Raw genomic sequence first — 14,830 nt, forward strand, 5'->3', positions numbered from 1 at the left:
CTCTTGTTGCAGAGCACAGGCTCCAGACACGTAAGCTCAGTAGTTGTGGCTCACGGGCCCAGTAGCTCCGCGGCATGTGGGATCTTCCCAGACCGGGGCTCGAACCCGTATCCCCTGCATTGGCAGGCAGATTCTCAACCACTGCGCCACCAGGGAAGCCCCTAAGAAACATTTTTAATGGCTGCATAATAGTACATCGTAAGGATGTATCACTTTAAAAAATTTTTTTTTTATTTTTGGCTGTGTTGGGTCTTTGTTGTTGTGTGCGGGCTCCTCATTGTGGTGTGGTGGCTTCTCTTGTTGCGGAGCATTGGCTTCAGTATTTGTGGCACATGGGCTCAGTAGTTGTGGCTCACGGGCTCTAGAGCGCAGGCTCAGTAGCTGTGACCCACGGGCTTAGTTGCTCTGCGGCATGTGGGATCTTCCCGGACCAGGGCTCAAACCCGTGTCCCCTGCACTGGCAGGCGGATTCTTAACCACTGCACCACCAGGGAAGCCCCAAGGATGTATCACTTTTAACACATCCCTAATTGTTGACATTCATGGGTAGGTTTTTTGTTATTGTTTGGGTTTTGTTTTGCTGTTATAAACACTGGTTGAACAGTCTTGCAGAAACAACTTTGGGTCAACTGTGGTTTTTTTTTTTTTTTTTTTTTAAGGATAAATTTGTGTGGGTTTTTTTTTTTTTAGGCTAAATTTCTTGAATTTCCTTCCTTTTCTTCCATCCTTTCCTGATTTCTTCCTCTTTGAACTTTCCCTTTCATCATCTTTTTCCTGCTTTGAATGCATTTATCACTCAAGCTCAGCTCCTGTTCCTTTGCCCTTATCTAGCAATTCTTAACGTTCTCAGGTATCCCTACTCCTTCCCTGTATTCTTTCATCTCTCCAGGTGCCACACCTGATGAATCTTTTTCCTTGACCAATATTTTCATGATTTTCAGCTGAACCGTCTGTTTTTTATCTTTGAGCTTCAGAGATTTATTTGAATGATGATCCTGCAGCTAAAAAGCTTTGAAACCAGTTATATTAAAGGGGCCTCATAAGCACTGTCTAAATTTCACGGACAGAAAGATAAAAACGGGTAATGTTGTCTGGTGTCAGAGTGGGACTGAGTCAGCAGCTATCAGTGGATTGTTCTGAGTATTCCTATCAGGCTGCTATTTGAAGCCTATATATATATATGTTATATATATATATATATATATATATATATATATATATATATGTTATATATATGTTATATATATATATATATATATTTGTATTTTCTTGGAATGTATTTTATTTTTAGAAGTCAAACTTACTAAATGTTTTTTTTTCCAAAGGAGAAAATTCAAACCATCAATGTGGTATCTTATTCACAACATAGTTAATAGTAGAATGATCTCATGATTATGTCATGACTTAATGCAGGAACCTTCCAGTTTTTTGGAAAAAAGGATCTCAGTTTTTATTTCCAGGGAACTGTTCTCTTTCTAGGAGAGTAAGGGAGTGAAAATCAGGTATCCTAGATCCTCTTTCTAGAGCTACACAGTTTCTATGCCTTTTTTCTGAATTATTCCCAGTTCTTCAGTTATAAAATTGGATGACATAAAACATGGCTTGTTTTTATAGTAGATGTATTTCTAAGAGTGTTTCAGTCATTTTTTAAAATTAATTCTTATTGGAGTATAGTTGCTTTATAATGTTGTGTTAGTTTCTGCTGTACAGCAAAGTGAATCAGCTATATGAAGCCTATATTTTGGCTCTGGTAGATACAAGTGTTTTTCTACCTTTTTTCAACAAGTTATTAAAACCTGTGCTTATGTAGAAGTTAGTAATTTATATAAAACAGTTTGGTTATAGATCTGAGAGTTCTGGACCATCTGGGTCTCAAAGAATGACGAGAGTGTACACATTAATTCTTCTTGATCATATTCTGTATTCTATAAGTATGAGAAATATGTTTATTTGGGGAAATGATTGGATTAAAATAGATTTTTGAGATGAGGTGCTTGCTTTGTAAAGTTTTAAAACAGTGATAGCATCAAGATAACATCAAGGTTTTCTTTTCACTTTTCTTTGCAGGGATGGAAAATAAAGTGAAGCACTGTCTTATTGTAGCAGCAGGCCTTTGAAATTGAGCTGAAAAAAAATGACTGCTCTTACTTCAGAGAACTGCTCTTTTCAGTACCAGCTACATCAAACAAATCAGCCCCTAGATGGTAACTGTCTGTTATTCTTGATTACACTTGGGAAAATATTATTAAATATCCTCACACTAGGAATGAGAAGAAAAAACACCCATCAAAATTTTATGGAATATTTTTGCATTTCACTAGCATTTACTGATCTTCTACTTTTGGTGAATATTTCCATTATATCCTATTTCAGGGACTTTGTACTTTTAGGCATTAGGTTTACTAAATACCACATCTGCCTATTTACCCAAATTATTTCTTTTACTTACGGCTTTTTGCATTATCCAGTTTTTCTGATAGCTTGTATAGATTATTACCTGAATTTCTCTAAAGCCACCAAGCTTCCATTTAAGTGTCAAAAAGTATTTTATTTCTTTGCAGTTATTTTAATTTGGATTTCAGTCCTTACTTATGTTTTGGGAGATCCAGCTATCTACCAAAGCCTGAAGGCACAGAATGTTTATTCTTATCAGTGTCCTTTCTACATTAGCATTCAGAGTTACTGGCTGTCATTTTCCATGGTGATAATTTTATTTATGGCTTTTATAACCTCTTGGTCAGAAGTTATTACCTTGGTACAGGCTGTTAGGATAACTTCCTATATGAATGAGACTGTCCTATATTTTCCCTTTTCATCCCACTCTAGTTATACTGCGAGCTCTAAAAAAACACTCTTGCCCAAGTTGATTATCTGTTTTCTTGGTACCTGGTTACCATTTGTACTACTTCAAATAATTATCCTTTTACTTAAAGTACAGATTCCAGCGTACATTGAGATGAACATTCCATGGTTGTACTTTGTCAATAGTTTTCTCATTGCTACAGTTTTTTGGTTTAATTGTCACACACTTAATTTTAGAAACATGGCATTACCTGTGGATCCATTTGTCAACTGGAAATGCTGCTTCATTCCACTTACAATTCATAATCTTGAGCAAATTGAAAAGCCTATATCAGTAATAATTTGTTGACATGTTGCCATGTTAAAATTAAAACTAACAGCTACAAGCATTATAATTTTACAAATGGGAAAGAATGATGCCTTGGGACATATAAAGAATGAACTGAACTGAAAGCTCTCCCCCGCATCCCAAACTTCCATACCTTTTCAGAATGTGTCTTTTTGGGATTGTGATATTATTTATTAGGTTTTTTTTTTTAACAAAATACTTCCAATAAGAAATATTTATACCTGTTGACCATACTGATATTTGTGTTACCCAGAAGACTACTGGATACAAACTGTTAGGTAAATCTGCGATTCACTGCCAACTTTTCAGATTTAAATAAACATTTTTATTACACTTAGAGCAAGAAAATCAAGATTGTTTTCTTTAAATAATTTGGTATAAATATTCTTTAACATAAGCGGAAAGATTAGTGTAATTTAAATTTAGCTAATTTTAGGACTTCCCTGGTGGCGCAGTGGTTAAGAATCCGCCTGCCAATGCAGGGGACACGGGTTTGAGCCCTGGTCCGGGACGATCCCACATGCCGCGGAAGAACTAAGCCAGTGTGCCACAACTACTGCGCTCTAGAGCCCGCGAGCCACAACTACTGAAGCCTGCGCACCCTAGAGCCCGTGGGCTGCAACTACTGCAGCCTGTGCACTCTAGGGCCCACGTGCCTCAACTACTGAGCCCATGTGAGGCAGCTACTTAAGCCCGCACGCCCGCACGCCTAGAGCCCGTGCTCCACAGCAAGAGAAGCCACCGCGATGAGAAGCCCGTGCACCACAACGAAGAGTAGCCCCTGCTTGCCGCAGCTAGAGAGAAAGCCCGCATGCAGCAATGAAGACCCAACGCAGCCAATAAATAAATAAATAAATAAATTCTTTAAAAAAAATAAAGTGGTTAAAATGGTAAATGAAAAAAAATAAATTCAGCTAATTAAAAAATATATATCTCTGTTCTTAGTGCAAATATTCCTAAAAGAAAAGTTTTGGTTGCTCACCTTACAGAACTGGGAGTGGTGACTAGGTCTCTTCCCTGATGTAACAGAGCCATCTTCAGTTGTAACTTATCATCTGTCATATATTTGCATGACAACCCATAATCATATTGGCGACGTACCACGGTGTGAAGGTAGGGTTTCTCACCCTCAGCTCTACTGACGTTTTCTGTTGCATAACCCTTCACTGGGGGAGCTGTGCTGTGTGCTGCAGCATGTTTGGCAACATCTCTGCCTTCTATCCACTAGGTGCCAGTAGAACCTCCTTTCCCAGTCACTACAATCAAAATGTCTCCAGAGACTGCCATACTCCCCTCAGTGGGCAAAACTGTTCCCGGTTGAGAACTCCTGGAGTGGAGCAATGTAAAGGGCAGAAACATCTGAAATCACTCTGCGAGTTAAGCCACACAGATCCCATCTGATTTGTCAATGTACAAACCGGCTCTACTTCTCTGTGTTACTTTTCTTCTGAATGTATTGGCTTTCTAATGGGCCATATGTGGAATATGAGATACTTAAGAATATATTTTACTTAATTAGCAAAGACTTATCCTCTCTGCAGATTTTAAACCTGGATAATGTATAACTATTTCAAGCCCCTCTAAGCTGTTTGTTTACTTAGAAGATGCCCCATGCCTCACAAGCTTAAAGGAAAAAAAAGTATTCAGTTGACCAGCCAAATGGAAGAGGCTTTTATTTGTAAAGAAATGAACTTACAACTGGTCTACAATATATTATTGTAATATAAACAATATAAATAAATGATCCTGTAGGCCCACTAACCTTCCATCCAGACCCACATGAAGCAATGTTACAACAATATTCTATGTGAAAATGTGCAGGTAACAGGTGCAATTACAAGCAAGTTTAAGCAGCAGAGTATAAGGTGCTTTAATTTAACAGTTAATGTTGCCATCAACAAACATTTGAAATGTTCAATTTTACTTCACTGAATACAGACACAACAAATAGGAAAATCTAAAATTCATACACATGCTACTGTTAATATGAAAGTGCTTGCTCTTTTTTAAAAAAATACACCAAATGGACAATCTTTTTACATAGATCATGGTGTGCTCTTATAATGCAAAATTAACTTCATTGTCAGGTTATACATTTTAAAACTGTAGCTATAGACACCATCTAGGAACGCTAATGCTAAGAGTGCTAAAACTATTTCATTCCCTGCAAGGAGGACTCTAGTACAATATCCAACATAAAGAATACATCTATATATAATCTTAAGATTTGTTTTTTGTAAAGATAAAAAAATGTTTTCTTTCCCCTTGGTGATGCTTTGTTCATCCTGGTTGGGTCAGTGTTTGAGGTTTTAATAATATGAAAGTCCGATTTAATTAGAACAATGGGAGGAAGCAAAAGGAGGAATTAAAAAATCAGTTAACATGTGCATAAGGCATCAAAAATAAAAATTTTAAAAAGTTTATCACAATTTGCCTTTGTTAAGTCAACAGCAAAAAATGTTTTCACTAAGCAAGCAGACAAAAAGCACTAATTCAACAAAGAGGCTTGGAATGCCTGACACCAGTGTCAATATCCATCCTGCACACTGCTGTCTACAACTCCAACCTACACCATACGCTCACCCCCTTACTTGGAGGAGTTTTCTGGAGCTTACTTTGACTTTGTTTTTCCTATGGAAAAAACAGAAAGACCAAGCTTTTTAATGAGGTGATTGGGAATCTACTTAAATGTCTTAGAAATCAGATGTCCAAAATTATACCATCTTTGCACACTCCCACTGATTTTTTAAAAATTCAGAATACATATACAAAAAGTATTTATGTAATAGATATTTTAACAGCAAAAATATTTGAAAAATTACGTAAGTTAAAATATTTTAAAAGTTTTAACCAGTACCATGGAAAAAATTTTTTAAACCCAGACTATCTGGTCACTTGGATGTTAGTGTTCCTGTTTACAAACACTTTATTATAGATTCTAGTCTAACACGTATTTGGACATTTTCCTGCTTTAAAAAGCTGTGACTATGATACATAAAAGATCTTTTTAATATATTTTCATTTTGTATCTTTATGGGGAAGGTTAGTATCAAGTGATATTAATATGTAAAGTTGTGTCAATAGGAAATCACAGTGTAATTCACAGAATCCTCGGGTTGTAAGGGACCTTCTTCCCAGTTAATCAATTCTCCCATTCTATATTTACTCCCCAAATACTTGTAAATTCAAGCTCCAAGCACAAAACTGTTTTACTGCTTACCGGTTCTGCATTTTAAAGGAAACCCTTTTACTATGCAATATATGAGTGCTTTCTAAAAAGTAGATATTTGTGATAATAGTAAAATTTTATGTAATCTTTCTTGCTTTAAAAAGACAAAAACAAAATAAAAACCAAACCTGTTCAGCAAGCTCTTCTGAGATTTTTCAGTTTTCAAAAGTTACTGCACTGTCAATACTGGGTGTAGTTCAAAATGTAGAGTAAATCAGCACCAGCTTCTTTGTATTATTCTGTCACACACCCTGCATATAGCAACACCTCTGGAATAGATTCAAGTGTCAAAATAATTCTGAGAAATATGGGCTGTCACAACAGTTTCAAAATGTAAATCCTAATATTAGGTACCTTTAATTTTGTAACCTAATCAGATATATGGATTAGTATGCAAAATGTGTTATAGGAATTATGATGTGATTCACTCAGATCCCTTAGATATCACCTAGCCTAATCCTTCACCCAGTGCATAAAAATTCCCTCTCAGTTCCAACTTTACATTCAGTACATTAAGTAATAATAATTACATCCATGTTTGTTCAAGCCACAGTCAAAAATGGGGGGAAGAGAGGATTCTGTTTATTTATTACTAGTTCCTTAAGTATACCACACACTGCACAGTAAATGTTCAAATGGTTTGCTAAATGAATGAATGACAATGCTCAGATGTGTTCATATGTTCAGTGGTTTAGCAAGAAGCGTTTAGAAAAACGTCCTCATTTGCTCATCTGTGTGAATTTTCTACCTTAATCCTTAGGATAACAAAGACTGTGGGTGACCCAGGAAACGGATGCTTAATAAATAATTATCTTTTAGCAAAGGCTCTTAAGTGTGAAATGAACCATTAAGAAAGGAAATTAAGAGAATTAAGATAAAAGAGAATTAAGTAGGAGCAACTTTAAAAAATACCCCATTATGTGGCCTAGAATCGTAGTTTTATATAGCTTAAAGATGATTTTAAACAAAATCAACATTTTGAGTAGTACAGGCTCCATGCTGTATATTCAGAAGAGGAAACAGGTTAAAAGCTAAGTAATGGCCTAAGGTGTCACACAGCTAATTCACCAACTAGAAGTAAAACCCCAGTCTCCCAGCCAGTGTTTTATCTTCATTTATGTTAATTTAATGATTATGTGCATCTCTTATTTACTATTGAAGTATTTAGTACTACCTAAAACAAAATTATGGCTTTAACATAAGCATTCTAAAAGATTTTAAGCAATGGATACATCTGGTTTGCTTGAGGCAAGACTAAAAAAGTTCCTTTTTCTAAAATATGTTGATGTTCGTTTCACTACCATTCCCCACCGCTCTTATAAACCCCAAATTTTTCACCTCCATCAATTAAAGCTCCACAAAATCAAGGATTTAACACTGATAACAGTCCCTAAAGTATAACTTTTAAGTCAATAAGACGGCTACTATCCATCCTTAAGTACTGGAGTGAATTTAAATAGGTGGTCTAAAAGGACTTACTTTTTTTACTCTTACATTTAAAACTATACCATGTTAGAATAGTGCTTTAAATTTATATAGATTTCTTTTTTCCAAATTAAAATTCATTTATTACTTCTTTTAAACAATACATTTTAAGACCTTTACACACAGGTTTTCTTTTTCTATGGATTCATACCGACGCCACCAATATCACTGAGAGCAACTGTACTTTTCAAAGGCAGTAGAAAAAAATACTTTTTAAATGTACCTCTTCTCTAATGTCGGAGGTTGAAATTGTCACCTTTAAGTAAAATTAAATGTTCACAAGCTATACAAAGGGAAAAAAAAGAAACATTTGTGGAAAACATTTCCCAAAGCTCCCATGAACATGGCACTTCAGAGGTGTGTGTTCATGTCGTAGAGCAGAATGGGAGAGTTTTCATTAGAGAAGCTGAGCTTCGGATCTGAGAAGGAAGGCAGGTCTCCCTTCTCATGTACGTGTACTAAAGTGAAAGTTCAGGAAAAGCCAGACGTTTTGCTCTGGAATATGATGGTAAAAATTATATTTGTGTTAGTGCTTTACAACTTCCAAAAAAACACCTTTACCATAGTATTATTTTAAAGTAGATTAAATAAGCTCTGAAAAATAATATGTAAAACTTTATAATTTTTAAAAATTTAGGAAACTTTTTCCAAAGAAGATAATATAATTTTCAACATTTTTTTATTGAAGAAATGGCTTATATTAGTGCTATGAGGGAAACTATATAATGATACATTTTATGAACTTCTAACAAAAGAGGAATATCTTCCCAAAGAATTTTTTTAAGATGTACAGCTTATAATAGGTCGAAATTAAATTTTAGTAAGATTGCATATTTACTTTCCCTAATATTGTATTTGTGCTTATTTAATTGAATCACAATTCTTAAGATGAAATCAAATGCTCTAAACAGATTCAGAAAATACCAATATTGATGAATGTAGATTAAACAGTTCATTTCATGATCCACACTACTGTGCATCAAATAGAGGTAGGCTTGTGTTTACTGAAATCCACGCTAATAAACAGAACCCTATAGCTCTGAGTCATCCAACTCTTAGACTGAGACACAACCTAACAAAACCCTATCTTAAAAATCTTAAAAATGCCTTTCTTTGTAACAATCCACAAGGTTGATTCAACTGTAGTATCTGACAATGGATACTCTCTCTATATAATTCTGATAACTCAGTTATAACAATTAACCTTTGAGTTCTTGACAAATATTCTCCACCTATAATAATTGTCACCTTTTTCAGAAGTCAAAAATCACCAATTTATGTATCATTGGAACTATTAATATGCTCCTAAGGGCAGAAAATCTTGATAAAGAGAGTAAAAGAATGAGTTTGATTACAGGTAAATCTTGACATAAAAAAAACTATACTCTGTTTATTGCTATAACTGGGACCCAACCATTACAATTTATTATTCTGAACTACTGATGGCCAAATCTATACTATACAACCTCACTCAGTTAACCATATTATCCTCTTGGGTCTGGAATGCTTTTCCCCGTTTGTCTCCTCCTCCACTTCCCTGTCCTTTCCCCTAGAAAACCTTCCCCAAGGCCCCGTTATAGTTACATGTCCTGCAAAGGAAACAGACTGAGCAAACATTGTACATAAATAGCCAGCCAGTTTCCACTGCCCAGAGGGTTTACGAAGACATGACTGTTAGGTATTAGAAATTCCTGCCCCAGTTACCTCCCTAAAATTAACCCTACTACAAAGTCCTCTGTAGGGATTTTCAGGCAAAGGTCTCTCTAAGAAGAAAGTTTTCACGCAGTTTCCCTGGGGCTTGAGGAGGTAAGGGGAGTGAGGCTCTTTCATCCTATAGGCAGTAATGCTCAATGCCCACTTCCCAGAGGCAGCATGAGTTCCTGCCATTCACTAAGGGTGAGAATCTTCAAACCACAAAATATAACCAGGCTGTTCTGGTCGAAAATATATCTTTGAAATGTTTTAACAGTGTGTCTAGCCAGGGATTTCTTCCACTCGATATGGCTATGAGGATAGCATCATTCCCATATATGTGCAATAGTTTATTCTTTCCAAGACTGTTTACACACATGCAAACACAGCCTAAGACTATACTCAATCTATATATTGCCTCCTTACCATACTTGTGCCATGGTGGTACCAAAACCCTGCAAATGCAAATAATGGGACTTTATAACATTTACTTGAACAAGCCAGTGATATGGGGCACTTGGACAGATTTCAATCCAAGACTGGTATTTGAATAAATGTTTGACTATAATATTACACTGGATATGGGAAGATAAACTATGTCAAAAATTAAAATAAAGTGGGCTACCTACAAAAAATAATTTCTATTTGGAACTAGGTAAAACATGAATATTAACTTCAAAAGTGCAGAAATTTGTTCAGCGCTGAAGTGGGATAAACTAACAAAGTGCCAGGTCTCTTGTCTGCTTCTCCACCATTCTCAAGCTCCTTCACTAATATTTCTTTCCTTCTATTCCCCATTCTCTATTGAGGGGATGCCCTTAAACTGGGACTTTAAAAAAATGTCTGTTTAGAGGATGTGCCAGCAAATTAAAAGTACCATCATGGAAAAATTACCAGCCACTTAAAAAGTGACAGCTTGTGGGACAGCACTCTTACACTGATTATATATCAAAGCTGCACAGCTGTGTCAGACACATGCCTACACAAGGCTTGATGAAAATGCACATCATGTAAGAAACAACTTTTATAAACCAGCTCTCTGTGTACTTTCTTAGGAACACATGGCTTAAAGCAAATAAAATTTCAAACTTGTAGGGATTTTCTTCCTCAATGGGAAAAGAGTGCATCAGTATAAAGAAGTCAGAAAATGCAAACTTAGGTAGCAAAAGTAGGAAGAACTTCCCATGTACCTACCCTTTTCTGCTTGTCATTCCCTCTCCTCAATCAAAATCCTAAAACAACTAGTAATATGAAGGAAAATGAAAATGACAGCACTCTCCCCACCTATTTCATACTAAAACTGTGCTTTAAGCTCAGGAGAGAAGTGGACACCCAGTGTTATCATCTATATACATTATACATAACTGAAATTTTGAAATTCAGATAGTTAAATCACCCAGAAAGAAACAGCTGCATCAATGGGAAAACTACTAGTTAAAAGCCAATGAGCCATTTCTAAATAAAATAACTTGAAAAAAGCAAGTATATTTTCTGGGTATGTTTTGAGTAGGGACAACAGAAGATCTGGACTGTTCTTAAGATTATTATAAGATTTAGGATTATAAGGTGCTCTCCAATGGAAACCCCTCTTGTAAGCTTTCTCGGATACTTAACACAGTGCTACGCACAGGGTCTTTCAGTAAGTACATAATGACTGATATCAGAAGAGGGACCACAGTTCCAAGTTAATACCTTAAAGGCTATATATAGATAATATAGTTATGGGAGGTAATCATTATTGCCAGGGGAGTCTATCCCCAAAGAATCAATTCTGTATGAATTGTTTGTGGATCATCTGTGACAAAGTTTTAATTCCAGGGGAGATTTTCCATTGTGCCCTTCAGCCCTCATACAGTGGACCATCTCCTACTAATGCTTAACCTATACTTGTGTTCTGAAATTACAAGATAAGGGGAAAAGTCAAAGCATATGACAACTCTGTCATAATGATTAACTGCTAATAAATGAAAATTAACTGTAGAGTACCTACCTTTCCTTGAAACTGTAATCCAATAATTAAAAATGTGATATACAGAAATATGTGACATAGACTACAAGCTATTGTAGGTCTGGAACATGAGCCTTACACTATATTACATATTCTAATCCTACACATAACTATCAGTAAATGTCTTTTTTTTTAAACATTACTACACAAAAGAATCCCACGAAGCATACATTCAAACAAGAGGCATCTAAAGGTTAAAAAAATTACCCGCTGTATTTTTGTATAAAAATAATCAACATTCTCTAATGTACACAAAGCCAAAAGATAAATATCTGTGATGTCTTTAATGACATCTTTAGTCTTCTACTAGCGTAACAATCTTTTTTAAAAGATCAGTGACAATGACTGAAACCCATGGACTCTTCCTCACTTACTGAACTTCTGCCAAATATCTGTGTATGTTCCTTCAATTATTAAAACATTTCCATTGTATGGTAAAGATAAGATTAAAAAAAGATTAAAACATTTTTGATGTCCAGGACTATAAAGTTCACAGGCCTGCCACAATTTTTAGTGCCATAATTCTAACAGAACACTAATTGTTCAATGAAAGGTTTTGCTTTAAAATTTTTTTTCCCTGAAACATGTACGTACAAAATTAGATCCAAGTATCCAAGAGAGATCAGTTGGATAACTGCTCTGCAGGAAGCATACAAGGATTTAGTCAAGGAAAAAGGAATGTGCATTCTAGCTAGATCCAGCTTTTTCAACACTAGAAAAATCCAAAGACCAACCACATAGCCACTACAAAGTATCGCCCTGCCAGCAAAGGCTGTGCACTGGTTCATAAGGCGTAATCATATTATGCCTTCATCAGTGCAGAGAGATATGAAAGATAATTGTTATTATGACTCAATACTGAGAGTCAAAATTCTAAGTATGCTAGTCCTCATTTTACAGGCAGATTTTCCCCCTTTTTCTAGAATGCATAAAACTGGGAAAAATACTCTAGCAGAACATTAATGCTATCTGAAATACTTCCATTGTACAACGTATTCCTTATTACCTCCCTTTTAAAATTTTTTTTCTCAAAATATCCCTCTGGGTGAAAAAGACCAACATTTACCCCTCCTATGTTACGGTTTCTCAACCTTGGCACTACTGACATTTTGGACCAGATAACTCTTTGCTGTAGAGGGCTGCCCTGTGCATTGTAGGATATTTAGCGACATCCCTGTCCACGCGTCAGATACCAACAGCAACCCACCCCCCGCAACCCCTAAGCTATGACAACCAAAATGTCCCTTGACATTTTCAAATGTCCCCTGCGGAACAAAACTGACCTCTGTTGAGAACCACTGCTCTAAAAGAACAAAAACTAAGAGGAAAACTAACTTCCTCAGTCACACCAAATTCTTGGTCAAGTTTGGAATAGAAACCAAATCTTCTAACTTCCAGATCAGTATTATTCATGCTAGAATACAATCCTTTTTATAGGCAAAGCAATTGTCTAAAAGACATGTTTTTTAAAACATACAGTGATATCTCACTGCATACAATTCCAGTCACTGGACTCCAAAATTATTCCTAAATCACTCCTAAATTATATCTCTCACGAAAACCCATAGAAAAATTATAGGGTAGAAAAGTGTATAAGAAAACCGAATCAAAAGAGGAGAAATGTAAATCATTAAATTACTTTCAAAAGGATTTTTTATATTAATGATAAACATCACCTTTAAAAAAATTATCTAGTAAAACACTTTGAAAAATATCATGGCCCTCTATAACAAGTCTTTCAATGTTGTGTGTAACCTGTAAAATTAATTCACCAATGTTAGCTAATTATGAAAATGTATCAATATAATGAATTATTTTATCTGTAGAAGAAATGTCAGCCTTAATGCAGAGATCCCAATGTGCCTGGCTATCCATCACAGTAAGTGATAATATTGTAGGCCAACTTGAGCCTTTACCTTACAAGTTTGTTTAAGAATAAAACTGCTGTTATTTCAAAGCCTCATGATCCCGTTAAGATTCCTTCAGAGAGTTGATGCGTGCACAGATCTTTAGGGCCGGGCCTAGCTTGATATTCATTGCACTCATAAGATGGTCTTCTTTTAGCAAGAGAAGAGCCTGTCCATCAATCTCCTGTGCTCTGAACTCATCTGCGATATCCTGGCAGCCTAGAATTTCATCAGAGGAAGGATATTAAAATTAATACACAACAATCAGAGGTTACTCCTAACAGTCACAATTATGCTCTCACTGGGTCTGAGTATCTGAAATACAGGCTGAGAAACAAATGAAATTTATTGATGGTCGTCTTGGGTTCACTCTTGAAGAAGAGAGTATTTCCTGACATTCTAAAAAGTAAGAATTCCAAATCCAGGTAAAGCAATTTACTTGGAATTCTTGTTCTAAAAATAATATTGCAGAAATAATTATAAGTCAGGTAGAATGTACAGATTGTTCAGTCCAGATATAGATATAACATACTTTCATGAAAAGGGCAATGCTGTCACCTGAAAGCATGCCACACATACAGCAAGTTTGGATTAACTAGTCATTATACCTCAAGGACTTTACTCTGTATAACATATCCTTCACATACAGGTACAAAAGAATAAAATATAATGTTCTGCCATTTAAATAATAATTTAGAAATATTTTCTCAAGTACCACTTTCATTATCATTTGTACCTTTATTCTGATTTACAACCTTCAATGTGCCAGGCACATCCAAAACATTTTTATTATTCACTCAGGACAGAACCAATCCATCAAAATTATAGTATCAATCTATTGCTGAAATGTATTACAATGATCAACTTGTAATTTCAACTTCAAATCTTACTATCACTGGACTAATCTCCACTTCTGATTAAGAAAACATAAATTCTCATTGAAATTTTGAGCTTGCTGGTTAATCTCTTGACAAATAACCAATATTTTACCTCTCTGTGTAAACCAAGTGCTTTAGAGCAAGTAACAACGTGAGCACTCTACTTGAACCTCAAACGTTTCTATTATCTACCAAATTTTGCACAGCCAGGCTAATAAACTTCCCCACTAAGGGTAAAGAAACCAGCAGGGAAGGTAATGAATTAACGAACCATGAGAGGAGACAATGCAAAAATGTGGAAGCTTCCTTATAAAAGACAAAATTATAAAAGTGAATTTAAGAATAAAAACTAACAGCTTAAAGTCTTCTATTCAAATCAGCATTCTAAGGGAGAACACAAAGAAAAAGATAATGGAAATGGTTACATTATACCTTTGGATACAACTTTGCTGGAATGATTATTCTTTCTACTGCAAATGT

General features: G+C 35.4%; 2 protein-coding genes across 7 annotated transcripts in view; one reads left to right on the forward strand and one right to left on the reverse strand.

The window, feature by feature from the left end:
* The window catches only part of GPR160 (G protein-coupled receptor 160), a 37,370-nt gene extending 33,335 nt beyond the window's left edge, over positions 1 to 4,035 (forward strand). For both annotated transcript variants that reach the window (XM_060099119.1, XM_060099121.1), the window contains one exon: positions 2,068 to 4,035. In XM_060099119.1, coding sequence (XP_059955102.1) covers positions 2,135 to 3,151 — 1,017 coding nt within the window. In that variant the 5' untranslated portion in view covers positions 2,068 to 2,134 and the 3' untranslated portion in view covers positions 3,152 to 4,035. The remainder of the gene's footprint in view (positions 1 to 2,067) is intronic.
* A 772-nt stretch (positions 4,036 to 4,807) lies between these two features.
* The window catches only part of PHC3 (polyhomeotic homolog 3), an 87,178-nt gene continuing 77,155 nt past the window's right edge, over positions 4,808 to 14,830 (reverse strand). For 4 of the 5 annotated variants that reach the window (XM_060099113.1, XM_060099115.1, XM_060099114.1 and 1 more), the window contains one exon: positions 8,542 to 13,691. In XM_060099113.1, the coding sequence (XP_059955096.1) occupies positions 13,537 to 13,691 (155 nt within the window). In that variant the 3' untranslated portion in view covers positions 8,542 to 13,536. Of the gene's footprint in view, positions 6,650 to 8,541; positions 13,692 to 14,830 lie in introns of those variants that run through there. The other variant, XR_009532592.1, reaches the window with a different exon arrangement.

Source organism: Mesoplodon densirostris, chromosome 5, assembly GCF_025265405.1.
Source record: "Mesoplodon densirostris isolate mMesDen1 chromosome 5, mMesDen1 primary haplotype, whole genome shotgun sequence".
In the NCBI taxonomy this organism is placed as follows: Eukaryota; Metazoa; Chordata; class Mammalia; order Artiodactyla; family Ziphiidae; genus Mesoplodon; species Mesoplodon densirostris.